Source organism: Calypte anna, chromosome 1 (genome assembly GCF_003957555.1).
Source record: "Calypte anna isolate BGI_N300 chromosome 1, bCalAnn1_v1.p, whole genome shotgun sequence".
Classification (NCBI taxonomy): domain Eukaryota; kingdom Metazoa; phylum Chordata; class Aves; order Apodiformes; family Trochilidae; genus Calypte; species Calypte anna.
The window spans coordinates 30,523,037-30,550,669 of record NC_044244.1 but is presented as its reverse complement, the minus strand read 5'-3'; the positions used below and the strand labels follow the sequence as shown (position 1 = coordinate 30,550,669).

Below are 27,633 nucleotides of genomic sequence, written 5' to 3'. Positions count from 1 at the left end.
TCATGAATAGACAATATTGCTCCTTCCTGCCAGCTTCACTAAAATGATTTAATGGCCTGGTAGGGGTATATGTCAGGGCTGGAGGCCAGGTCACTACACAGAGCAGACAGACAGATCCCATGAGAGGCAGTGTGGGTTTGGAGCTGCCCCCCAGGAACCTCACCCTTTCTTGTCCCTGTCAACTGGAGGCCCTGCTCAAACCACCACCAGGGACTTGGGCCATGAATAACAGTGGTGCTGGGATGGCCTTTCCACTGTGGGCAGGACATGGGGAGCATGCCCCAGAGCTATTGCCAATTAAATCAAAACAGCAATCCAAAATGCCAGAGCAGAGCCAAAACTTTGTGGAAATGTGGAGAGCAGCCAAGGAGACCATGGACATAGTTTCACACCATGTTCATCAGCAAAAGGGCAGCAACCAGGAGGAGGCCTTCAAAAGACAAGTTTGAAGATAGCCAAGGCTGGAGTGCTTGCACTGCTCTTTTGACACCATCAGGGAAGCGTCAGTGGTGAAACTGTTGTTCTGCAAGGATTACTGGACTCCAAATGGAAATGGGATGTGAGGGATGTGTTTTTCTAGGGAACAAGTGAGGAAGTTGCTAAGGATACCAGCTGCAGGAAACTGAGCTGTCACAAGAAGCTGCTAAAGAGTTACCAGAGGCCAGTGCTGGGTGCAGGTATTTCCTGCCGGGGAGCAGTGCCAGGAGCACTGAGCCAAAATGTCTTGACTGCAGGAAATGATGAAATCAGCACTAGCACTGATCAGCCACTCATGGGGGCCATCTGTTGCCTTCTGCCATTGCCCAGCTCCTAGGGGGTGCAGGTATCCTGCTTGTGCAGGATTTTGGCACTTTCCCCCTTCCCAGAGATCAGATGGGTCTCTCACCTCACTGCAAAGATGGTGTTTTCAAGCACAAGACTTAAATTCTTCTAATCAGTTTATTAAAAACATGAGTGTCCCTAGAAACACTGTGAAGTAGATGAGTTATGCCTGATGTAATGACTGTGATTTGGGGTGACCCTGTGTATGTGCCTGTGTCTGTGTCTACACACTGGGAATAAAAGGTACAAGGGCTCTTCCAGTTTCCTGGGACTTACCTAGAAAGACAATAAAAAGTAAAATGGGGAAGTGAAGCACATAACTAGTAAAGCAGCCAAAACCTAATATGGATCCCCACACGTACATTTTTTGATCCCAGAAAGCTCCAAGACTTTCCATATTCCTCTTGCACATGGCATTTTTTGAAGCGTGTACTCACTCTGGTAGCAACAGCAAGCTGGCCTTTGATCTTCATTTCTACTGTGAGACCATCCATTTCAGGCATGCCATATCTCACACACCTGGCTCTTTCAGATCTTAAATAATTGACTCCAACCCCAAGCTGATTTTAAGGCACAAATGTCACAACCTTTCCTTTCCCAGGATCCATCCCTCAGCTTTGCAATGAGCTCTTCTAAACTACCAAAGAAAACCACAAACCGTGTCACCAATCAGGTCACACTAACATATGAGCTGTGTTTCAAAACCAAGTCAGTGGTATAAAGTGAAATAAATGTTTTTAATTTTTCACTGCCACAGATTTCCAGACATGATGGTAGGTCAAATGCAGCGCTCTGCTACTCTTGCACTTAACAGAGCCAGTTTCCCTCTTGTGGTTAAATTTCTCAACCCGTTTAAACAATCCATATCTTGGATCAACACACTGCTTATCTCCAAGTCCCAGTGGAGAAGTCCTGTGACAGTTATTATATCTGAGCATAGCTAACTGCTAGAATATCCATCTGTCCTCCCCTGAAAATTTGGTGGGGAACAGCAAGCATCTTCTTTTCTGCCTTTTCTAAGCAGAAACTTCACCAAAACTATATCTCTGAGGTATTTCTTTTCTTACTTGCATATAGATAAGTGTAGGAAAGGATCAGATCCCATCTTTGTCATCCAGAAACTTTAGAGAACCATGGAATCATTCTGGAAAAGGCATCAACAGCTACTTGGACTAACTGCTTTGATTGCCTTCTTATTTTCATAAATAATGAGTAAATTTAAACACATGCAACCTAAAGTACTTTTACAGATTTTGTTTCTGTCAAGTTCTGCTGTTATCTGAGCCAAGCTGCCTGTGTGATTCAGACTTTTCCCTTACTGAAGTGGCTAGACATGGTGCTTTCCCTGTGAGTTATTATACATAGTCCAATAACACAGAGATAAAACTACGGAAGTTCTTCTGCAAGGTCTTTCCTGCTTTCATTTTTTTCACTTTTATTCAGACTAATGCATTATATCTTTCCCTTCTCCCCTTCACCAGACACCCAGAACCATTCACTTTTCAAATTCTCACAAGGCTTTGCAAACTTCTTAGCACTCCTTCTTTCCCCAAAAAGAAATGTCTTTGTTTCTCATTTGTTTTGTAGAGTTTCCCATATGCTCTTCTCGTAAAGATGAACTGATTTCAAAGAGGAAGTGCATGGGTCTTTTTCTCCCAGTCTAGCAAAGAGACTACCATATAATTTTACAGTGGGAATTTATAGAAGTGTGAAAGAAAGGTGAGTTTTTAAACACTCAGTGAAAAAGAAACAGTGAGAAATATTGCGGTATCATGGCAGGGAGATAAGAACTTCATATGTATTTAAACAAAGTTTTCTCAGCATTCCCCAGCAGCCTGGTCATGCTTGCCTGCTACCCTGCACACTGATCTGGCTTGCAAATCTTCAGGGTGTGTGTTTTTTCCTTTAGCTGATGTTATGTCCATGAGCCCACCCACTCTGCAGCCCTCCACGGAGCTGGTGGATCAAGAAAGATGCAATGGGGGCAAAGGGTTGTGCAGGCTACACAGCCCAAAAGAGAAAGGTGTCCAAGAGAAAAACTCGTTTGTGTGCTAATGAAAGGGATGCTTGATCAAAGGTCCCAGCCTTGTAGAGCCTGACAGTCACCCTGCTGCCACTGTCAGCCCAATATCCATTCCCATAGGGGCTTCCAGACCCCCAGGTCTTCTTCTCACCCTCCCCAGGTGTGCTCACAAGCAGCTCGGTGTCAATAAGTGTCCCAGCAAAGCATGAGGGGAGATGCAAGCAACAACTCTGTTTGTGGAGTTGGCAATGGAGATCAGTGAAGCTGCAAGCCATGGGGGAGGAAAGAAAACCAGAAGAAACATAGGAGGAAAAAGAGGCCTGGAGAGAAATAGATAAAGAGAATCATTTCATGATTGTGAAGATCAGAGAAAGTAGACCCACTAAGAAGGGAGACAAGAAGTATGTCTGGGAAAAATAGCAGAAGTCCCAAAGTGATTTTATGGTTGTTTGCCTGAGGCTTGCTTTCCCTGAACAGGACTTTTGTGGAAATAATCCTGAATGAGGTACATATAACAGAATGTGTGAAGAGCTGAACATTAGCCAGCCCAGCTCATAAAGCAGCTCAATTAATAAATATTCATTATAATTTAAAATTATTTTGAAGTCAGGTGAAAAAAGGTTGGAGAAAACTGTATATGTGTTGACAGTCTCCAAGGGAAACCTGAGTCATTACTTAACTTTTGTTTCTTGGTGCCCACAAGACTATCTTCTATTCCACTGGTACATTAACATAAGTAATAAAATAAATCACTATAAGCCAGAACCCTTTCCTGCTGACTGTGAGCAACCACTTGCATTTGTATGCTCAGTGAAATCAAGGAGACAGGTTTGTGTGTCATTGCCTCTCTCCAGAAAAATGTTCTCCCTTGTTACATTGTGGTGAGGAGGTTTGGTGCTACAACCACCTGGTGTAAAATTTACTCATTCCTTAGGGAAATGGTTATCTAGGTCCACAGCCTTGAAAATGTCATTCTATACCAAAATGTGTCGGTGATGCTGCACACTTTTCTACTCACAATTACAATTATTCTGAATCACGAGGATCATGTAAAGGTTGCAAAGTCACAAACAAGGTTCTGACCTTGATTTAGTAACTTCATTTCCTCAAAATAAATCAACAGAAGCAGGTTTGATGTTATTTTCCAGGAACTGGATAGGAAGGAAAAGAGGGTATTTTATTCTGGCTAAGAGATTAATGATGATATTCACATTTGAAGAGAGGAATTTGCCTTGACTCATAGGAAATATCTTTGTTCCTGGGGATTTAAAAACAGCCTTTGTGGAACAAAATAGATGGCCTGAATTATGACTGTGTTTCAAGGAAGGATAACTTTGCTTATTGAAAAGAATAACAAGGTGAAGAAGTATTTTAATGGAATGTGAGGACCTTTTAATTCTTCTTTATAGCTGGCTGCACCAAAGGCAGATGACAGTGGTGAATTATTTTAAGGAGCATAGTGACGCAGAAATTGAAAGGTGTTTTGATCTTGAATAATTAATTTGAGTTTTATTGCTGTTGTCAAGCTGTTTGCTTATCCAAAAGATGTAAAAATGGATAAATTCTTTGCTCGGAAAAACTTTCCATCTGACCTGTGGTGATCTCACACAATGTTGGTACTAGCTGTCACATACTCACCCCAGCTCACTTTTTTTTAACCTGCTACAAAGTTAGCAAGGATTAACTGAGGCAATAGCAGAAACAGAGCTGTAAATCCCCTCCAAAACACAATGAAGTTGCTTGCTCACCTTCTAACCAGCTTTTCTATGCAGAAGAGCAGCCAGGGCTTGTTAAAAACACCTTCAAGTCTAACATCATCATTATTAGAGTCACAGAGTTGGGGTTTTTTGCTGAAATATAAGCATTTTTACTCCGAGCACAATGGTGGTGCTGGAGGAGGCCAGCAGCACTTGAGAAAGGACGAGAACTTAAAGGCAAAGTTTGCATTCACTGCACTGTGCTTGAGGCTCTGGGGTTTCAATTTAAGTGTCTGCTTTAAGCATCTTGAACGGTCCCAATAACTTTAACACTTATTCTAAAACAGTTTTGGTCTCAAGCCTAAAATAAGTTATTTTTGTACTCAAGTCCTCCTCTACAGAATTGTTTTGGAAACCAAAAAATAAAGTGGAGCTCAAACATTGCACTGAAACAAGCAAATAACTTGGGCATGTGCTTAGAAAGGAGCTGGGGAAGAGCCACACGGTGTGAGAGGAGTTACCCCAACTCCTAAGCCTGCTGCTGATACCCAATCCTACTAGAAGTAGTGCCTGGATCATTACCAAAACTGCTCTCATTATATTTTCCATGTCAAGGCCAAAATGCCTGTATTTGTTTCACAGCATTAGGCATGGAAAGGAAGGAAGGGAGCTGGTGTGGCCAGGCAGGATAGCAGCAGAAAACCAAGCTGTGCTTCTGGGACACATGTAGCAGGTATTTGGTCTTTGAACAAGTCATCTTTTCAATTTTATGGGCTCTGACAAATACTCCCAGACCTTCCTCCAGCTGGATCTGTCAAGGTGTTTCTCATAGATGCCCTTACCTGGTAAACATTTTCAGGAACTTCTCAGAGAATGGATCTCAAGTTATTTCAGGTTTTTTCAGCTGCATGAGCTAGGGCTTCCCAGAGCCCCATGCTGGCTGGCCAAGCCACTGGTGTCTGTGGGGAGAGGGCATACAGAAGCACACCTAATAATATTGCTGTGTTTCCTTCCCACTGATCAGAAGCCAAGATGGTACCTCAGAGAAAATCAGGACAGTCCCTGCCTGATGCTACCAAGCAATCAAGTTATGAAAAGGCAACTATTTCCTTTAAACTCACTTTTTTTTCTCCTCCTGTTACAAACATTTTTTTATTCTGCTGTGATCTGAGGTCTTTTAACATTATTTTCCCCCCATTAAGTTTCCTGTATAGGAGGCACCATCCTGATGCACTGTATTAATCCTTAAAGAGGATCAAATAAAAAAAAGATAAAAAATATTAAAATTTTGGAGTCATTAGAATCCTTTTGAGGATGATTTTCTTGTTTTCCATTTCCTGTCAGAATTAGATTTTGCAAATGAAGCTGACATATGTAAACCTTGATTATATCTTGCTGTTAGGTTTATATTTAGAATTACAAATGTGATTTAGATTTAGCTTGGGATTATTGGAACTTCAGTTGCTCATTTCTTTAACTCTGGGGTCTGAAAAAAAGAGCTCTGCAAGGAAAGTATATCTGAAAACAACATCACAATAGAACAGTAAGAGCATTATATGCCATTCCTATTAAAGACAAAGTACTTCCCAAATGTCTGAAAGGTGTACACCTATTTCCTGGAACAGTAAAAAGGAAAAAAGACAAAATTATAAGTCTCAAACCAAATGCAGACCAAAACTGATATGGAAAATGGAAATAAACTAAGGAAATTTCCATTTGGATGTCAGAGAACTAACACTGAAATCTTTCCATTAATCTTAAACAGAACTACAGAAAAACATCAGCAAAGGAATATGTATTCTCAGAAAAGTGCATTACAAAACCTGAAGTGTTCTGTAAAAATCATGATTTAATTTTGTTAGTTCCTTCTGTGACCTTTGTCACAAGAATATATTTATCTCCTTCACATGCAGTAAAACGGAAAATGAGAAGATGCAATCATATATATCAAAGTTGTATTCAGTCTATATTTGTATCAAAGAATGTAGCATTATTGTAGACAATAAGGCATAAAAGCATAAGCAGGACAGGGTTTGTAGGTAGAGATTATATCTTTTCCCAGATTAACTGGCCTAATCTGAAAAAAAAAAAAAAAAAAAAAAAAAAAAAGCTTGTAAGAACACAAGTTGTTGTGCAGGCCTGAAATAGAAGCAGTAAACTTAAGTTTGCTATTAACTATGATTCATAGCACATCACAGTCTGCTCTCTTCCCACCCTCACATCAGGCAGGTAATGCATTAGCCCCACACACATTTCAGGGGACAAATTTACCAAACCTCTTCACTTTGGCTGAACTCCCTTTTCTGTCAGATGGCCTAAATTACACACATCTCAGAGCAGCTTCCCTTGAATTCTACTGAGCTTTGAAGTTTGCTTCTACACCTCACCTGAAGAAGGCCATCTATGTTCAGAAGTAACCATGGCTTGCCAGCCTCTGTTAGCTCATCCCATCCACAAGAACCGTGTCCTGGGTGGTTGTCAACCCGCATGATGTGCTAACAGAGAATAATCCAAATGACTGGAAACCAGAGGGCAAGTTTTACTGCAGCAGCATGACAATGATATGAACAGTTCAAGCATTAATGTAATGACATTAATAGCCTCGTGTCACTGGCAGAGGAGAAAATAAACACTTTCACAGTAAGAAATGATTTTTTAGGGGAAATGATAGACTTCCAAGTAAAATATGAGTTAATTCTGTATGACATGGTATTTTTACACTGGATAAATGCATGAGGAGGTGCTCATTTTTGTAACTAGCCTCCTATTTTCTGAGAACTGTTCAAAAGTAGATAGAAAACTTCTTTTTAAAAGTTCTATTTCACTCTCCAAATGTGCATCATGGACTCCAAAACTCTAAGAGGGCATGCAAATAAAAATCCATAACTCCAACACCCCTGTATGGACCACCTCAGTTTTGTTTATCATGACCAAGATGAGGAAGGGCACAGTGTGTACTCACTGTCCCTGCATTCCTGCATCACGTGTACCTGGGTGAGGTCTGGATCAGCTCTGTGGCCTCAGCAAAATGGGCAAGGCAGGTGAGCTACCAGTGGGGTATTTTAATTACCAAAGTGTTATGCCCCAAAGCTAGTGGAAAGAGAAATTTTTTCCTGTTCTTAACTAATAACACAGGCACTCCACCTTTTTTATGGTGTAACATGATACAATGTTACCTACAACACAGCCCAGTCTTAACAAAAAGGGAAAAGGTAAGGAAAAAGGCAGGGGGAAATTACAATTTTAATCAGGAAATTTTCCAAACATGAGATTAACATGATAAGGAAAAATGCCTCCATTTTTAGAAGTCTCAGTGCATCGTTGCTTTGTGCACAAGGCCTGAAGAAGGCAGCCTTTGGTTGGGTTATTATCCTTCCCGTATTACACAGCTCATCAACTCTGTTGTCACAGCATTTTCAGGCAATTGATTACCTGGTTAGGAAACACAACGAGTCATGAGCAGCAGTGTTTGTTGTGAGTGGCACATGTTTGTTTAATCCACATGAGAAATTAAATGAAAAGCATCAGTAACCATTTCAAACTAGCTGTACGTCAGAGAAAAGCAAATAGCTTTATGTATGTAATACTACACACTGCCACCCAGCCCTCCTCCTGTATGAAAACCAAAAGGCAAACACAGAGCAAGTGAATGCTTGTGCCCAGAAAGGCCACGTACACTGCCAGCAACAGCCAGCCATGAAATTTAAAGCAAATATTTGCTCTGCTTAAAAAATGCTCAGACTGTAATAATGGAATAGTGCTGTAAGCTTCGAGAGCTTCTTGATCATTTATGGACACTGCCTCTTTGCTTGCTGAATATTTACTGTGAGTGGGTTGAGATTCCCAGCAGTTTGCTATCAGTCATTCCCCTGGTTAAACACAGAACGTTTTCAAACAGAATTATGCAAGTGAAATGAGTTCTGATATTCCATATTTTCAGCTTCTGAAGTTTCTCATCGCAGAGGCTGCTGTGTTTCTCACTGCAGACTGTGGGCATGACCTGAAGTCTGATTGCTCTTTCATTTAAGGTCCTGATTTGGGTTTTTTAAAACCACAATTAAAAATCTTGAAATTTCCTATGCTGGGCATGCTCCAAGTATTAGATGGTTTGTAGGAGGAGTTGTGAGGCTGGGTTTGTACTGTCTCAGCCAAGAAGAGAAGAGGAGAGTCTGTGGCTGACCTTGGCTACTTTCTATCTCTAACTGCCAGCAGATCTGTCACTTGACACCTGACTTTTTCACACTTCTCACCTTTGCACTAAACCATAAACTTTAGTGCAAAAAAACCCCAGGGTGTTTTTGCACCCAAGAAAAAATGCAGAACTCTTTTATTTACCTGGGATGCGGGAATAAATGTGTTTTTATAATCCAGAGAGCCCTGTAACTCTTGCAGGGCTGTGCTTCCTGTCACAGGGCAAGTCCCGGTCCTCCTTCCAGGCTGTCATATGAAGTGTCATATTTTGCCAGTATTTCAGAAGCTTTGCATCACTTGCTCCTTCCCTTGTATTTGCAGACAGCTCTCCCCAAGTGTGGCAACACTGTGACTCTGCTTTTGTCCCCATCACCCTGGTCCTGCCGCTGCCACCTCCAGCGTTGGTGTGTCCCCACTGGGGCTGCCTGGGTCCCAGAAAGGGACCTGCTCTGGTAAGGAGAAACAACAGCTCAGTGGGGACTCTCAAGCTCTCAGTCAGGGAAGGGAACAAGAAGGGGTGGGAGAAAAAAAATCCCTTGTGCAGCAGTGGGAAGTGGGGTCCCAGAAACGTTCCTGTAGGCAGCTCACTTGGGTTAAAAATGCTAGTTCAGGTTTTGGGTCAGCAAAGCATCCTGTGTGCCACCTGCACCTGCCTGCTTCTGCTTCTGCCTCTGGGAACTGATTTGAGCTCGAGGCTTGAGGGGTTTTTTTTTTCTTAATCTGAACACGTGCCTCAGCCTGTCTCAAAGCAAAAGAGACATCTGTGCAACCACAGTCGATGATGGAGACGTGCCCCTCCTCAGGCTGCTCCTTTCCCCTGGACCCTTGTAACTTCTAATTATGACTTGGTCTGCCCATTATAGGCCAAATTTGGGAAAGTGTTTTAGCTCAGTCTATATTTTATGTACTTGTCTGTCTTTGTTGACTGCAGTGATCTTCCATTCAGCCCTAACAGTGCCTGAGACTGTTGAAGACACAACTACCCACAGCCCCCTGGCACCTGGAGAGTGAATCAGGGTTATGGAGTCTGCAAAACCAGCACTTCTGAAAACAGCATTTTAGGAAGACAATCTCTTAGAAAATCTGAACTAGGTAGCATTTGCAATGAACATTAATATTTCAGAACACATTTACAAAATGCACTTACTCCTTCCTTTTACAACTGCATTAGGTCATGATGGTAATAGTAAAAACATATTAGGACAGGCAAATTTGTATATGTCAGCCTATAACAATTTTTCCAAAGCAAATCCAGTAGCTAAGTACACAAAATTTGCAGGATAAGGCTATGACTTGCTGCCAAGGCAAGGCTTTAGGAAGACAGATTTTTCTGATGACTATTTTGGACTAAGAACATCAAATACACATTCTAAACCTATTTCCAGGGTTTTTTATTGTTTTTTTCTTAATTTTTACTAAAAGAGATATAGTAGATATATACATATAACATACAGTATATATGTATATATGTAATTATTGGTATAAAATAGCAGTACATATCATAGTATAATATTGTTATACGTCTTCTGCCTTCTGTTCACTTACGAGTTTTATACAGCAGGCCTACTAATAAAACATGAGTTGCACTCTGATCTTGTAAAAATTTTTTCTACTACCCCTTACCTCAGGATAATTTCTTTTAAACCAACCTTTAGACTTTTACATGGGTCTTAGAAATATTATTGTACTTTTCTTGTGACTCATTTCTGTTAAACATTACCTGTTCTGCCCATCTTCTGACTACGCAATGTAAAACAGATGGTAAAACAGGAAGGACTCGTAGAAGAGATAAAGCAGTGGGAATCAAAACTACTGAATCCCTTTTTGTGTGTGAAGGGCTTCTACCCATGTTTGAGTTATGTATGTTCCAGTGATAGTCATTGTTTGCTCTAAGAGTGTAGACAATGAGGTTTATGTGTTGTAAAGGGAACAGCATCTTCCACTAATCCCCATTTACCAGAAGAGGCTGTAGGACAAGGCAGGCAGTGTTCACTCAAATGTTGTGGTCACACCAAGCTTTCCAGTTAGGACATTATAGGGATGTCAGTTCATACAGGAGAAAGATGTAAGGCCACCTCTACAACACATTTCAGGAGGGCAAATATACAGCTGCTGGAAGACAAGTATACAGGTGCTGGTAGGGAGCAGGTTCAGCTTTCTACCTCCAAAGATAATAGGAGCTGGTATGAAGGCAGACTTACCTCTGTAGAGGCCTATTTTGATAAAATTAAGGCAGGCACATGAAGTCTTTTAAGATGTCTTTTCTCTTGTAGTACTGTGCTCCTTTCATTAACATGACCACACAGAACTTCCTGGTTACTCTACAAAGAGAGCTGCTCCAGGAAAGAAAACTTGGAGGTATTACATCCAGCAGGAGGCTGTGACTGTTTCATATTTTACCCAAACTCTACAGCATCAGGATTGGGACGAAAGGCTCTTCCATCTGAAAGAAATGCAACAAAAGGTCTTTTGCTTGTAGGATCTCCTCATAGACATTAAAGAAAATTATAGTTAGTCTTGAATTAGCTAATCTGGTTCTACCATTTGACAGGAAACTTAACTAAATAATGTAAATAATGTATTTTCTAATTTTTTCTCCAAGTTTTCAAACTGCAATGGGACTAATAATACTTGCCCCTTGTAGCAAAATCAGAGGAATTTAAGAGATGAAACCCACTGTCTGAGTACTTAGTCGATAATTCTACAATATGATAGACTCCTCATTTCAATCAAGTGCACTTTAAAAAGAAAAGAAAAAAAAAGATCTGCTCTAAAGGTTATTTCCCAAAGACTATCCTTGAAATCAGAGTATTCAGATATGGAGTACTTAACTAGATTGCAGGCTTGCATGCAATTTCTAGTCCTGTAATTAGGCAACAGAGCAGATCTAATCACTTCATTACTCTAATGACAGCTGCTATACGAAGCCCAAAACCAGAGAAATAGGTTACCGTGCAGGTACCTCAGAATGTTTTTAAGCAGGACTGTAAGTAGGTCTGCATACTTTGGTATTTTTGTCTGCTGTTTGCCTTTTTTTCCCTACCTGCAGCTTGAGCTCTATAGCATGTCAGGGAGGTGTGACTGGCACTGAGCAGCTGCACGCTGCAAGGCAGGCTCGGGGGAAGCAGTGCTGGAGACTTCCCTGTCTTGAGCAGATCAGGAAGCTTGGCTATATTTATAACATGAAGTTCCAGTTAGCTTAATTTTATCAGTTTAATGTTTTTTCTACAGAACTTGACTCCACTATAAACACATGATTAAAAGGATGCTCTTTTAACAGCCACGGAATGCAGGCACACAGAGCATTGCTTTGGCCTACAGCACTGTCATTGTCTCTAGGGAAGGACTTTCATGGAATACATGATACCCAAAGCCTTGTAAATTATGGATTAAGTTTTGCTCTTCACTGATTTAATTTAGACTTAATGAAAATGGAATTTGCTTGCATTTTAAAGAACTGCAAAAGATAACATAAACACCATAGGAGCAATGGGATGGGTACTGAGCACCGTGTGAGTCACCTGCCCAGTCTTACATATCTGTTAACACTCTCAGCTTTTAAATAACTTACTGTTTCTTCTGTAATTCAGCCATAGTTCCAGACATGCCCTTGAGCATGACAATAACTTTGTTTTGGTTTATTCGTTTTAAAAAAGTATTAGATAGATGTTTCCAGAGGACTTAATTTTAATCTAGCTGTCTACTCTTTTACTATGCGATTCTTGCATGTGAAGCTAATCTAGAATGTTTGGCTGCTTATTGTGGTGATTTAAAGAATTCATCTTTTTACCACCATCCTGAAAATCTTATGTCATCTTATTAGATAGGAATTATCAAAAATAAGAATTCACCCATTTTTTCCAATTTCACTCATTTCAGGAGTGAAGAGGTGATCAGTAACTTGGAATGCTTCTATCTGATGATATGGATTTAGAGACATAACATCTGAATTAAACTTTCTTTTTTTTGTCCTATGTGTATCTTTTAATCTATCTATTTAAACAGAGGAAAAATTCAATTACTGGTCTGTGCACTAGCAGGCCAGTCCCAGATTAAAGAAATTATCTTTAGTATTATTTAATTCACAACAATTATCTGTTTTTTCATGCTTCCAGATGCATCCCATCTTCCACAACCATGCCTTATAATGACACTAGGAGTTTCCAGTTGCCAGGACCATTTCTGGCAACCCAGCATAATGTACTAATCCCTCAAAACACTGAGCAAGCTTTTAAAATTAGTCTATACAAATGGAATGGCAAAAAATATTCATGTCTGAGGGAGAGAGGATCTCCTCTTTGTATTGTAAAATGGCAAAAGTACTCACTTCAGAGAGATTACAGTTTTACCTTCTACTGAGAGCATGTTAATTAATCTACAGCATTGTAAATTTACATTAAGAAACAATGCCTTAAAAATAACTAGATAAAAGAACATTTTGTTGCACATACTTTTAAAGTTGGTTTAAATGAAACTCTTAGCATTTATCTTACTTACAAATATTTTTGGTTTATTCACTGCTGATTCCTTAGCCTCATGCAATAAGTTTGAAACCTTGATATTCAAGCAAAACCTTTGTATTCTCTGGACAAGGAAAAAAGAGCAGATGATCAGAAGGTAAGTTTAAAAAGCAGACAGCTCCCTGGTTTGTTGCATGAAATCTTGACTCTCAAGAGGAAGAGCAGAGGAGAAATCCTCCTGCTAAACCAGGATTAGTCATTGTAATTGTATCCCTCACCTTGGCCAGGAAACTAACCTATGATACCATCTGATCATCACAGAATCACAGACATGCATGCAAGATTTCACAGTCCCTGAAAACCAATTGTCTGAACATGCAGAGTTGGAGGCGGCTGAGCACATGTTTAAATGGAGTTGATGCTATCAGTGTTCACAAATCTGTGACAAGTGTGGGCAGTTCTTTTCAGAGGATCGTGCAAGACCAGTCATGTACAGCTTGCACATTACACATTGTAGTCAGTGATGTTCTTCCTTTGTCAGCTGCTAGGTAAAATACCCTTCTTAACTGATGTCAGAGTCAGTGTCAGGACCCTGCTAGCACCAGCACACTTTTAACATGGCAGTAGGTTTCCAGCAAACCCTTCTTTTTGTCTGATAGCAATCCTTGGTATCACAGACTAGAGAAACCATATTTGTTGAATAGTTCACCTGACTTCAAGAAGAAAATTGCACTGGGCAATGCCTCACTGTACCACCCAGGAAGAGTTCACACACCTCAGGGGGACTTGTGGTATGTTTGGGCTAGAATCACCCTCAGCCCAAGTAGTTACCAACACTTTGTTCCTCCTTGCAGCACATCTGTAAAATGTACTGAGCCCACAGTTTCTGTGAAGCCTTGGTGGGAAGAGTATCTCACAGTCTACTTCTGGAAAGAGAACCACTTCTGTGGGCAGCCCTGTAGCTTTGATGCTGCCTTATCAAACCTTAGCTTTCTGCATCAAATGGACCCAATGTCTTCTTTAAAAAACAAAACAAAAAAAAAACAACAACAAAAAACAAACAGCAAAAACAAAACAAAACAAAAAATTCAACTAGCACAAGATGTGGATGTAGCACTGAGGTGCAAAATCAGCCACTGTCTACATCCTGAGCTTCCTTGTGGCCATTCTTGAAGGCCAGTCAAAGACTTCAAAGATGTTCAAAGTCACTTACTGGCAGCAAGCAGTTCTCTGCAAAACACAGGATTTTTCTCCTTCAGCTGGCTTTCCAATAGTCTGTTCTCTTTTATTCTCCTCTCATTCACACAAGAACTAACATGTAAGTTCAAACATGCCAGGATGAACTAAATGATGGATGAACTAAAATAGAAGTGAAGAGAATTCTGTAAGCACCTCCAGTTCCTGTCAGGCTTGTCACATCAGCTATGAATCCCCTCACCCCAGGAACAGATACCAATGACTCCAGAAGCTGCTTTCCCTTGGGCCGTAGCCATATATAGCCCAGGGGTAAAATATTTGAATGGGTAATCATCCAAATTTAATGACCCTCTGTCATCAGCTTTGTGCCAGGTGCAAAAATTGTGCTTGGAATCTCTTGTAGGCTTCACTGCAATTTGGGAGCAAAAGATAGCAAAGAAGCCAACCAAGTCCCACTTTCAATAAAATGCTCCCCAAATCAAACAGCATTCATAAACTGTGAATGAAGAAGCTTGCCAAATGTTCATATATGTAATAATTTGGTCCAAAAAATGAAGCGTTTGGTGTGTCTTAAGTTCATTTGCATTATATAGGTATGGTTTTTGTTTTAATACCTGCAGCTTCCACTAGACACTTTAAGTCAGTCAATAAGCATAAATTTTTGAAGGACATCTGAGAAGGGAATTTGTCCAGACTCTGGAAGAACATTGCACTTCAGAGTGTAGTTCTGAAAACAAACGTGGCTGTTGATGCATTTCAGGCAGATGAAATATAATCTAAAGAATATTTGAAAGTTGCAGGTCTGAACAAAAGCAGGATGGGAATGGTGTTATCACAGTCAGAGGCTCAGGGCTATTTCAGAGGAAAGAGAAGAGGATCCATTTTGACGAGATGAAAGTTCATTGAAAGGCATCCAAGAAGAGAACTGCCAGTTCTAGACAGACAAGAGGAAGAAAAACGATGGGCTTGAAATATAAGAGCAAATTCATGAATCTTCAGTGTATCTGAAGCCAGATTTAGGAACAGATTATATGTGACAAGGATAAAGATAACAGCCCAGCAGGGGGGAATAAGGTCAACGAGGAGCAAATGGCATGAAAACCTTCTGAAAAAAAAACTTGTAAGAAATTATAAAACCTAGAGCTAGAAGATGCTGGTCAGAAGCATCAAGGTTTCACAGAATATCAAGGCAAAAAGAACCAACAATGCTAAAAAACCAAAAAGGTATTAAGGAGAGTGTAGAAATTTGAATTTACACCAGAAGTGTAAAGTAAAATGTTTGCATTTCTGAAAAGTGCTAGAATTTTCTGTGGAGCTGTGTTAAAAATAAGCTAAAGAGATTTCTTTTCCAAGTTATATGAAAAATAATTACCTTTGTTCTAAGACTGTGCATGAGAATGTAAGAAACAAATTAGCTGTAAGTTAGAAAACAGCTGCCTTTACAGGTATAAAATGAACGGTGGTAACGGAATGCATCAAATCAACAACCATTCAAACAACAGTCAGCCTGACACACTTTTTTCTCAAAGAAAGAAACTGAAAGAGTTTCTTCCTATTCTCTATAAAAATACCACCTGACCACAGCCACCACATAATACACATTTTAATTTAGTAATCTGAGGAGGTGTCTGAGTGTCATTTTATGACAAATAGGCCTAATTGATTAAGACTGAATTGCAATTACTTTCTTCTCCACTTCTCCTAAGGGTAGGGTGCCTTGCATGTAGGGCTGGACAAGGAGTCAAGCCCCCTGGCTTTGAATCCCACCCCAAAACCTTTGTCATGGAATTTCTATGGGGGTGCACAAGATGCTGGGACCCCACATTCTTTGTTGATCTGAAATTTCTGTGGGGCTGTACAGGGTGTTACTGTGGGCCCCAGAGAGGTTTGTTCACAAGGAAGTGTTGAAAGAGCAGCTCTTAGCTTAAGGACTTTGGGCAGCTAGCTCTTCTTCTGGCTTCACTCTCATTACTGGAATGGTGTGTCTCTGGTCCTGGCAGGGTTCAATGTGTGTTAATGAGGTTACTCTTTGCACAGCACTTCACCTTCAAAGAACTGCTCTGGTGAAAACCAGTGCAATAGAAGCACTGAAATGGGAATCCAACCTGTATGTGCAAAGGTGGTGATTTGAAAACCACAGTTCTTCTTCCTTTTTATCATCTGCTTTTTTGGCCTGACATTCAAGACCCAGGAGGGGATCTTCCAGAGCAAACACCTCAAGAAGCTGCCAGAAAAGGGAACATGAGAGTTTCCCCGTGGCCATCTCCCCTCTGCAGACTGACAGCCAAACCCAAAACCTCCAGCATGCTCCAGCATCCTTTCACTCTTTGCCTTGTGATATACCTCGTGCAAGTCATGCATTTCATAGGATGAAACCAAGGGCTGTGGTGTCAAATTGTCAGCTGCAATGTCATCTTGATTCAAGCTTGCTCTTAAAAAGTTTGGGTAGATTACTTGTTTTTTTCCAAGCCCAAAAGCTCACACAATGCTTTATAGAGATTAATATGGAAATAATAAGCTATGGCAGATCATGTGTCCCTCAAAACTCCCTCTGCATCTGAAATCGTGTCTTGCCCCAGTTTGAAATACTCTGACCTCTCACAGAATGGTAGCATTTTCAGCATATACATTTTGCATGACGAAACAGGAAATTGGGTAACATGATGATGCCAGATCTTCCGAGGCCATTTCAGGGAAAACGCCACAAAAATCCGGTCAGCGTGCCAGGGGGGGTACTCCTGTGGGCGAGCCGTGGAGTTAAAAGAGGGAAAAAAAAATTTTGTTGCAATAAATTGCTGTTTAGTGGGTTTTCTTTTAAAAAGAAGGGTTCTGAAAGTACAAGGGGGGGGAAGGGGGTGCCGGCGGGTTCCTACCCGGGGACACGTGTGAGCGGGCGGTCCCCGGGGGGCTCCGCGTGTCTCCGTGTTCCGCAGCACCCGGCAGCCCAGCCCAAGCCCCGGCCCCGGTCCCGGGGGCGGTGGCGCGCCCAGCGCGCTCCCGCCTGCCCGCCCGCCCACCTCCACATGCACACACCCGCGGCGGGAGGAGGAGCGGCATCTTCCTCGCCGTCTGCCTTTCGCCAATTTTATCTCCCCTCGTCCTCGCCCCTTTTTCTTATTTTGTTTTATTTTATTAAAATTTTATTTTATTATAACCGTAATTATTCATCGTGGTGTTCTGGACGGGTCCCACGAGAGAGAGTGGATTATACCTGGGGCGATCCTCGTGGGTTTACCTCGGGAAGGTAGAGAGCAGCTGATGCAATCGGGGGGGACGGGGACGCGGCTCCCCGCGCAGCCTTTGTCTCCGCGCCGCAGCCGCGCAGCTCAGGCCGGAGCTCGCCGCGGACCGCGCTTTGTCTGCGCCGTGTGCGCAGCCCGCCCTTACCCCCACCCAAAAAAAACCCAACCCCAAACCCTGTCTCTTCGTTTCCTGGCGCGGAGGATTTCTAACCCGAAAAAATGCGCGCAGAGGCTCGGGGATGGGATGGGGTGGGATGGGATGCGATGGGATGTGATGGGGTGGGATGGGATGGGATCGCTGTGCGGGGGGCCGGAGCCGGCCATGCGGCATCCACCTCTCCGCGGGTGCGGGACGGCGGGACGGCTTGCAGCTGGGATGCTGCCGCGGCCAGCCGCTGCTGTGTGCGTGGGGAAAAAAAAGAAAAAAAAAAAAAAAAGGCGGTCAGTAGTTACGAGTTTTGACCGGCCGAATTTATTTAAAAAAAAAAAAAAAATCTATAAATTGGTTTTATCCTTGCAAATGTGGCTGGAACTGCGCGGCTGGGCCGCGTGTGCCGCAGCCCTTCCCCCAGAGATGTGGAGCCGCGGGCTTAGCCCTGCCTTGCTGGGGAGCGTTCCTACCTTTCCCTGAAAGCCGGGGCTGCCTTAGGGGCAGTGGAAGTTTTACGGTATTCAGAAAATGCAGGCAGGGCCCACGGTGCGCACGCGTGTCTCTGTGTGTGTGTCTCTGTGTGTGTTTGCCCGTAAATACATAGTAACAGCTAAGCTGCTCGCTTTTATGGAGCCAGAGGCGAGGGGGAGAGAAAAGAAAAAAAAAAAAAAAAAAAAAAAACAAGAAAGAAATGGGGGGCAGGTTTGAGTGCCGAATGCCTGGGTATGCCTTGCAGCTTGCATGGCATATGTGTAAAAACGTGTATGCGTCCAGCTTGCTGTTATGCCAGAGGGTTTGTTGGGCTGTTTTGGAGAGTTTGTGCAACCTGTAGCTAAGATGTATCTCCTCGTGAAAGAGGAGACGAGGAAGTGTGTGAACCTGTGCTTTGTTTATGTGACATTAGAAGGACTGAAAAGAAGCCGGTGTTTGGCCGCTGGTTTTATGGGAGGTGAAACTATAGCCTGCTTGTGCCACCAGCTGAACCCTCCACATGGCTTTAGGCTATTCAGTGTCCTACGGACCGTTTTGAGCCATTTCTACTAACCTCTGCTCCAAAAGATAGTAGCCTGTGCTTTCTGGTGCTTCTTTTCACCTTTAGCTTTGTTTGGGTTTTACACCTGCTTGAAAGGCAAAATAACATGGGCCAGCCATTGTTTTAAAAGTAAAGTGTTAGCAAAGGGTCCTTGTTAATTGATAAAATACATTCTGGGAGAAAAAAAAAATAATAAAAGAAAACAAAAGACATTCTGTCTTAGATCCAAAGTAAAAACAGCTAAAGGGAAGAAAGAAAGAGCTGTTCCATCTCACTTTTACTTTACTTGCCAGGGCAGAGCTAACTTTGATTAAAATGCCTCTAAGAGGAAGTTCCATCTGTTGCTGAAGGATACAGAGTATCAATAACTGCCCTTTTCAGGTTAGGAGCCCATGCTGAAATTGAACTGAAATCTGCTGGCAAAAACTTGTCTAAAATCTAGGAATTGCCATATTGCTGGGGAGCAGAGGCCTTCAGCTGTGGCTGGGTGGAAATCACTGATTAAAATGTGATTTGCTTCGCTGTCCTACTGAATGACTCCTGGTGGACTTTGCTTTTTTGGGAGGGTGGGTTGTTGGTTGTTTTTTGTTTGTTGGTTTGTTTTTAAGAGGCACCATAGAGAGAGCACTTCACAGAAGCACACTGCAGCATCCTCTGGCCTCCCACTGGAGACTGCTTGTGATGTAGCTGGATAAACTGGGCTCTCCAGCCTGTGTGAGGTTGGGAGACGTGTTGGCAGCCAGCACCATGCTCCACATACCCCTGCACAGAGGATTATCCTCCGAGTTGTTTGAGCCTTTCTGCAGGCTGGCATAGAACATGGAGGATCAGTTGTCCTTTGTGTCCAAATCTTGCTTTTTACAAGGGTTTTAAAGGATGTAAGCAGAGGCAGGGCTTTTTCAGCTGGTCTGCTTGCAGGCTCTCTCTTAGGTCTCTGTCCTACATTTCATCGGGGTTTTCATGCTTTGGAGTTTGTTTTTTGCCAGGGGGGGAGTGGTGACAGAGCAGAAATGGGACTCTCCTTCCTCCCATGCTCTCCTCTGCCTTTTTCTCAGCTTGCTCATTTCTGTAGCAAAACCTCTAGCACATGGTGTGACAGTAACCAATTTAGAAGTTTGTCTTGAGAAGACAAATGAGATATTGTGGGAATAATGAAATATTCTAAGCCTGAACTGAGTTTTCTTTTTGACTGGTATTTATTGCTGTGATCTTAATCCAATCCAAGAAGTTTGTGTGGCTACTCTTTGGAAAAATGGCAGCTTTTTCATGTTGAAAAAGTGTATTAATATTTGTGTAAGCTTATCATGTAAATGTCTCTCTGAGCCTCTTACAGTCAAGAAAACCAAGGGAAAGAAATCACTTGTAAACTGGGGCAGAAGGAAAAGTGAGTTACACATGAATTTATGTAAAGCATTCGTCCTTTTGAGGTACAAAAATTATTTTAAATAAGAATTTCAGAGCTGCTGTTTAACCCTTACAAATACATCTGGATAGTTTGTTTCATTGTTGTAACCCATAAGGCTCCACTTGCATTTCTGTGGAAAAGTTCATTTATTTGTGGTGGTGTGTTCTGCTCTTCAGCAAAACCAAGGCTGTTGAGAGGATTTCACAGAGAAATATAATTAGGAAAAAATGTAGCTATATTCCTCTGCCAAATGCCTTCCCTAAATTGACTGGGAAGGGCTCAAAACAAAAATGTACTTAAAACCATTTTCCTTTATGGCTCATCTTTAAGTGTTTTGCCTAAAGTAATGAATCACCGTGTGAATCAGGCTGGGATTTTATGATTTCTTATTTGCCTGCCTTTGATCAGCTGAGTAGCCTGTGGAGACTCAATTTGGGACTATCTTCCCTTTCTTTATGGCAGCACTGGAGGGCAGCCTGGAGAGAGACGGGGCAGAGCAGAACCCTTCTCCTGTTGCAGCGCAAGGTCATGCAGTACCAGGGGAAAGGCTGAGAATCCACATTTGTGCTTCATCACTTCTTTTTTACAACATCCTTTTCCCAGCTTCCTTCCCAAGCCTTCTGTCACTTTGCTTCCCCCTCACCTTATCTTAACTCTTTCCATCCCCTAACACTGTGAGCCCTAACACGGGATTTGTGAGAGAAAGCTCCTGGAAATGAAAGATGATGGCTTGCAGCCACCAAGCAAACAGCTGCAGCAGCTGGAAGGCCTTGTAGCCACCACGCTGCCCTGGGCCTGGTGGGCTTGATGGATTCTCGCTGGCACCTTGGTGCTTCTTCGTGGCCACCGGGGCTGGGCCACCAGCAGGGCCGTGGTGAAGCCGATTTTTCCCATGGCTGCAGCCTGCTGCAGAGGGGCAGTAGCAGAGCTGGAGGCAATGACCTTTCAAGCACCGCAGCTGTTTGCTCAGTGGATGTGAGTCAGTCTTTAATTTCCAAGCTCTTTGTTATCTCGGTGGCTCTTGTCTAATCTCTCCATTTTGTCCTCCCCGTAGATGAGGAGTAAATCGGGAGCTTTATGTTCCACATGTCAGGTGTCACTAATGCTGAACAAAAAGGAGGTAGTTGCTTCCCTATTAACTAATTTTGTTCACTAATGCTGAACAAAAAGGAGATGGTTGCTTCCCTGCCTTCCAACGTGACACTGTTACGTGTAAAGCCTATTACTGCTTTTTGTAATTTAAGTGAATGCTCCGTATGCAGTTGCAGACGCGGTGTTACATTATTTATATCCACGGAGTCTTAGTGGTCATATTGTTCTTCTTTGAAAGAACTTACAAAAGTATGAGCAAAGAAGGACGTATCTCATCTCAGGCTTTGCAGGAATAAAAACAGCTCGTGAAACTCAAGTGCTGGATTCTGATGACTCGTAACCCACCAAGACGAGTTCTTGGCTAAACTCCCTCTGAGAAGGAAGCTGAGTCATATTTCAGCTTTTAAGCGAATTATCTTGAATTCCATAGTTAAAATTGCTTACTGTGTCATGAATATTTGCCATCCCCAAGACCTTTTGACTGTGGAAGCAAGCAGTGAATGAAGTGCCCGGTGAGCATGCAAGGACACGTGGCAAAAACCATACCCAGAGACTGGCAAGAAAGTGTCCAGCCCAACCACTTACCTGAACACCTCCTGCATACTGGGTCAGCTTTTGGGCAGTCGTCTGTCTTAACATGATGCTTTTTGAATGATGTAATTTACAAAAAATGTACATCTCTTCCAGGTACTGCCCAGAAAGAATTCATGTCTTAGCTATCAGTAGAAATAAATTTAGATTGTCAGCATCACCATATTTTTTTTTCAAATACAAACTATTTGAGACCATTACTGCTGTTATAGAATTTTAACAGCCAGAAAACTGGAGTTGTAGGTGTTAGGGTTTTTTGTTTGCTTGGTTGGGGTTTGTTGTTTGGGTTTTATTTGGGGGGGTGTTGTTATATTTATTTGTTATTATTTTTATGTTTCAGAAGGCAATAGAGAAAATACATTCTTGGAATGTATTTTAATGGCTTGTTGATGTAAACACTTTGAAAACATGAAACTGTCTCTTGAATCAACATTTTTTTCTACTCTTTTAAAAATATATCAAAACTATTTTCAATTAACAGATTTTTACTCCAAACTTAGCACAATTCTGTTTTGTATCATTCCTGACAGGCTCCTAAAGATAAGAATGCTAATCAGAAGGTCTCCTGGTACGCTGTCAAAGACAGCTGATAAACTTAGCAAGTTAGCAAGGCCTGAAGGAGTACAATAAATTATAGAGAAGCCCAATTTATATAATAAATTATAGACGTGGAAAAGCCTCTGCCAGTGAAAAGACAGAGCCCCTTTTGGGGTATAAAAACGCAAAAAGAAGGCACTGTCTGTCTATCTCTCACCCTCCCACCCTCCTCTCTCTCCTCTCCCGCCACTTTGGCTGGGACAGCACCAGAAGAAAAAAGGGGAGAAGAGGACCCAAGCAGGAACTGTCCCTATCCCTTCCCTTCCCTTCCCTCCCCATCCTCCTCCCTCCCTCCCGGCCAGGGACCGGAGCTGCCGCGCCTGGGACTTCACGATCAGCCCTGAAGCCTCGGCCGGTGGACGGTGATAAAACTTAACTGCTCTCTTGTTTTTTCTTTTCTTAACAACTCTCTCCCCAGAGTGACTAACTTATGTAAAATGTCTCCTCTTGTAAACTTGTTATGGAGCAAATGCGAAATTCTTACTTCTGCTTGTTGATTTACTATGTGTGTTTTTGGAGAGAAGGGTTGGGTAGCAGGCTTCTGGAAATTCTCTTTTTTGGGGGGAGGTTCAAGACCGAGGAGAGTAGTAGGCACAGAGACTGGAAGTTATTGGGATTTCCAGTCACTTTTCAGATTATAATTTGCTGCCTTTGAATGTGAATTAGGAAAAAAGATTTGCCTAGGAACTTTTGCCAACATAGCTCTTTTTATTTGCATTTATTTCATGAAATTTCATTAAATTCATCCAAATATCAGAACAGAATGGAAGCAGAATGCTTCCAGTGTAGTTTACCATCAACATATGGTGAATTTTCATTTGTTGGGGTAACCTTTTTGTCTTCCCAGAGCATCAGTGGTGATGTGAAGGTTAATATAAAATGCCTGCTAGTAATTGTCTAGGGGTCATATTGACCTGATAGAAGCTAACATAAAATGCTTGTTTAATAGAAACTAAGACATTGTTTAGGTAGTCATCACCTTACAAGGGAAATATATGTGCTAAAATGATAGCTATAGCAACCTTGAGATAAAAAACAGAACACATTGTTGGTCTGGCTAAGACTGAAGAAATGCACATGCTAGGAGAAGAGGAGGTGAAAAGTTTACATAAAGAAAGACCTTTCATTCGTTTTTATTCCATCCCTGCGACCACCACCAAGAGACACTATGCAAGCGCAGGAGGGAGGAGATTATGAAAATGACCTCTTGGGACTAATTTTAATACAAAGCAGAAGCAGGTGATGCATATGTATAGGAGTATTGTGAAATCTAATGAATATGTATAACTCCAGTGTCTATAACAAGAGTCTAGGCACGGGTCTGGTGTGCAAGTTAGGAGGAGAGAGTTAGGAGGAGAGTTACTCCAGCACCCCCCTTGCAGCCAGCACTGGAGTAAAACACCTCTCTATAAATTTTCAAGTTGTAGTCATCTTTCTGCAAGTCAGTGGCACCTGTACCTGACAGCTATCCCAGTGTCAAAGCTCCCTTTGGGAGCAAAGATTGTTGCATTCACAGAAAACAGCTCTGCATGGCTGCAACCAGGGTGGACTGTCCTTTGGCAGCATCAGGCATCCCTGTAGAGGCCAAGTGATGAGCAAGGAGCCAGGTTGTAGGAATAAGCTGGTTGACATGAACCTTACCCTTTCAGATTGTAGATTTTGTTTTGAATCTGTGATTTATCACATCCACGAGTTTGAAATTTAAAACAAGTGATTTGAGAGTGGAAATCATGTGACCACCTGTACTCCACTAACTGTGGAGTGATTAGCAATGTCAAAGGGTTGGCTCTGTAATATGTCTTTAAGGTGAAGTTATGTTTGCCAAAAATTTGCAGTTTACATAGCGGGGTTTTTTCCAGATATTGCACTTCTATCATGCTTTTCCTGTTAAACCTGCAAAGGCTTCACAAGCTAAGTGCTATTGCTGCTATTATCATCTTAATTTCAGAGATTGAGGTACTAAGGATGAGGTGGATATCCTTTGCCAAAGACCTGCCATGAGTTCATGCTGTGACTGAAAGTTTTGGTCCCCAGCCTCACTGCTTTCTCTTCACCCTCCTCACGTTTTGGCACTGAGATCAGGTTTTCTCATACTTGGAAGTGCAATGCATTATTTCACACAACAATATTATTTGTTTTGGTGTTTTTTTAGTAAATTACTTCACCTAGAGAGGACCTGAGGCAGACTCAGAGTTCAGCTTGCTGCCATGCCTCTCTAGGAGCAACTTGTATCTGTGGAACCAGGGAATTGCTGAAATCATAAAACCATAGAATCATAGAATTATAGAATCTTCCAAGTTGGAAGGGACCCACCGGGATCATCAATTCCAGTTCCTGTAAATGATTGAGTCTGGCACTGCTTGCACTAAGATTTTGCTCTGTCTTCATTCAGTCATTTTTCTGTAGAATCAGAGTTTTGGATAAATAGGAAAGGGTTTTCCCTTTAGCTCTGCAAAGCCTCCCTGCAAACAAACCATTTTGCTGCCAGTCTGGACTTGCAGCATTTCAGCTACCACGGAGCAGAGCGGTGAATCTGGAGCTGTACGTCACTGGACTGTGAAGTCTGCTCTCCAGCACCTCACATGACTGCTAATTTCAGCACCTGCTTTTGAAACACTTAAAGGGGAATTTATTAAGAACAGACAATGTCAAGGCAGTCCTGAAAAGCCTCCTGGGGAAGACCATGATGCAAAATGGTGACCAAAGGGAGAGCTGTTCTGCTTGAATATTAGACCAGCCTTTACACAGATTTTTAAATGCCAAGGGATATAGATCTCAATACAGAGGTTGTACCATCTATTAAGGAATTGTTTATTTTAGGAACTCATTTTAGGAACAAGGAGCTTCAGGATTCAGCAGGCTCAGTCCTTGCCACCTTAGCAGTCACTGTCTCCTGTGGCTTTATCCTTTTATAAAAAGGTCATGCTTCCCTTCCAAAATAGGTAGACTATTTTATCCCTGAAGCCTCAGGGAGGACTGCTCCAGAATGTCACTGCTAAAACCACCCTCTGCTTGCCAATCTGCATTTATTTGTCAGCAGCCTAAATAAATGGATTTGTTTTTATTGTCCCAACATTTTAATACCCAAGCGGCTGCTCCCCTGATATCTGTAGTGGAAATCTCCACTGTAGGGGGGTTGAAAAGGACCCAGGTCATATCTGCCTCACCAACCCGGTACTGGTCTGCACCACACTGCTTCTGCCACCCTAACCATGTGCACAGATGCTCCTTCAGTAGAAAAGAGCAGATTATGCCCTACTGTAATCTTTGAGGGTCTCCGTCAACCTTTGCACCTGAAATCTGGACAGTTTGGGCTCTTGATGAAATGTTCAGAGCACATGTAAACTTCAAGATAAAATTCCATTTCTGAGAAAGTATTTATGGGGGGGGAAGGGCTCATCTGCAGAGCCCTTTGCTGCATGATGGGGATGGGCTACAAACCAGAAGTACCGGGTTCCATAAACTTAGTTTGAAGCAGGCAGATGTCATAATTGAGCAAGTGACCTGTGGCCTCCCACCTTGACAAAGAAGCAGGGATCCTCCTACCTCCTTGGTTACATGGGAGCAGTTTGCTGGGTGGGAGGTAGCTCTGAGAATTTTAAAATATCCCCCAAATTAATCTAGCATCTGAGTGTCGATCACCTACCCCAGGGTGAGTAGTTGTTTGGCAAGACTGCAGGAAATTAATTCACAAAATGGGAACTGAGAGTTGTGGTGCAGGAGCTTGTTGGTGAATAACATCCTGTTGCCTCAGCACCACGCTGGAGTTGTAGCTCAGCTGAGAGCCGTCAGACTCCGGAAAATATTGCTCTTTCTGTTGATTTGCATTGCTGATGAGGAAATATGTCACCATAGCAGACTTGTCTGGTCTGCCTTTGGTGTTATTCTTGGTGCCTTTCTGTAACACATCTATCAGAGGAGAGATCACCTGATCTCTAGATAATAACTGCTTGACAAAAGATATACTTTACTCTTTCTTCTATGATACATGGGCTTAGGGATTTGGCTTTGTCTGTTTCTGTACTTGTTCAGAGTAAGTTTAACCATACACAAAGCATCCTCTGCACATCATCACTGTCAAAAAACCTTAACGTATTTAAACACCTGGCATACAGATATTAGTAGAACAGAGCACAGGGAAAACCACCCCTCCTTTCCACCCACTTAGCATCAGCACTGACATAATATATTTTTGATTTTTCAGTAAGAATGGAGAACATACAGAAGGTGAACAATGAATATTGAAATGGGACTTGGACAAGCAAATTAATTGTATTCTTTCATTTATAGGTAGCTAATCTTTTTTCTTGAAGCAAATAGTATTTACTTGCTTGCTAGTTTATGAATATAACTGCTGTCTTCAGCAGTTGGTTTTGGGACCAGGTAAATTTATTAAGTTAGTGAAGTTGATCTCATTGAGGAATATAAGGTTACTGCTGTTTTGCAATGCATTTAGGTTATAACCTGAAGTCCTTCTAACAATATCAAATTGGTTGTTAAGGACAATCCCTCTTGGACAGGTTTCTCCAGTTTCTTCTAGCGATATTTCCTGCTGTCAGTGGTATACATCTTAGGGTTTTTTTCTTGTGTTTTATTTAGGTTGCTGACATTGTGGCTGCAGTTCACTCACAGGATACCAATCAAAAAGTAATATTTGGAGAAACACTTAAAGTTCCTCACCCAGGATGCCTCTCCAAGATAGATTGGAACAGACTGAATTGCAGAATATGACTGTCCCTGAAGATGATAACAACAGCAATGATTCAAATGACTTCACAGAGGTGGAAAATGGCCAGATAAATCGGTGAGTATTTTTCCACTGACGCTGTCTGTGCTAAGATACACACTGTTTAAAAACAGCATTCTAATTTTCAGTATATATCTTGAATTATTCATTACCAAGTCATGCTCCATTTGAAGATGTAATTTGAATTTCATATGTGACATCTGTTGGGCATAGGCTGCAACAGCAGATAAAGCAAACAGTGGCACTTTATTCATAACTTTGAGTCTTTCAGATTAGTCTAATAAAACGCACAAGCATACAATGTAGCAAAAAAGCCAACTATTTGAAATGTCTTCTTGCACACAAGGAAGAAGTAATAATGAAGAGGATTAGACCAACAGCATCA

General features: G+C 41.9%; 1 protein-coding gene and 1 long non-coding RNA gene across 4 annotated transcripts in view; one reads left to right on the top strand and one right to left on the bottom strand.

Annotated features, from left to right (window-relative positions):
- Window positions 1-7,841: 7,841 nt before the first annotated feature.
- On the bottom strand, window positions 7,842-17,300 carry LOC115599141. 2 transcript variants are annotated; one of them, XR_003988160.1, is made up of 5 exons: window positions 17,264-17,300; window positions 16,986-17,128; window positions 10,935-11,176; window positions 8,878-9,182; window positions 7,842-7,974 (listed from the first exon to the last, which is right to left on the bottom strand). It is a non-coding gene; the product is annotated as an uncharacterized LOC115599141 (long non-coding RNA). The 2 variants fall into 2 exon arrangements; XR_003988161.1 differs by lacking the exon at window positions 8,878-9,182.
- A 20-nt stretch (window positions 17,301-17,320) lies between these two features.
- Window positions 17,321-27,633, top strand: part of SLC38A1 (solute carrier family 38 member 1) — a 41,156-nt gene continuing 30,843 nt past the window's right edge. Inside the window, exons 1-2 of one of the 2 annotated variants that reach the window (XM_030459627.1) lie at window positions 17,321-17,634; window positions 27,101-27,305. In XM_030459627.1, the coding sequence (XP_030315487.1) occupies window positions 27,187-27,305 (119 nt within the window). In that variant the 5' untranslated portion in view covers window positions 17,321-17,634; window positions 27,101-27,186. Of the gene's footprint in view, window positions 17,635-22,788; window positions 22,864-27,100; window positions 27,306-27,633 lie in introns of those variants that run through there. The other variant, XM_030459635.1, reaches the window with a different exon arrangement.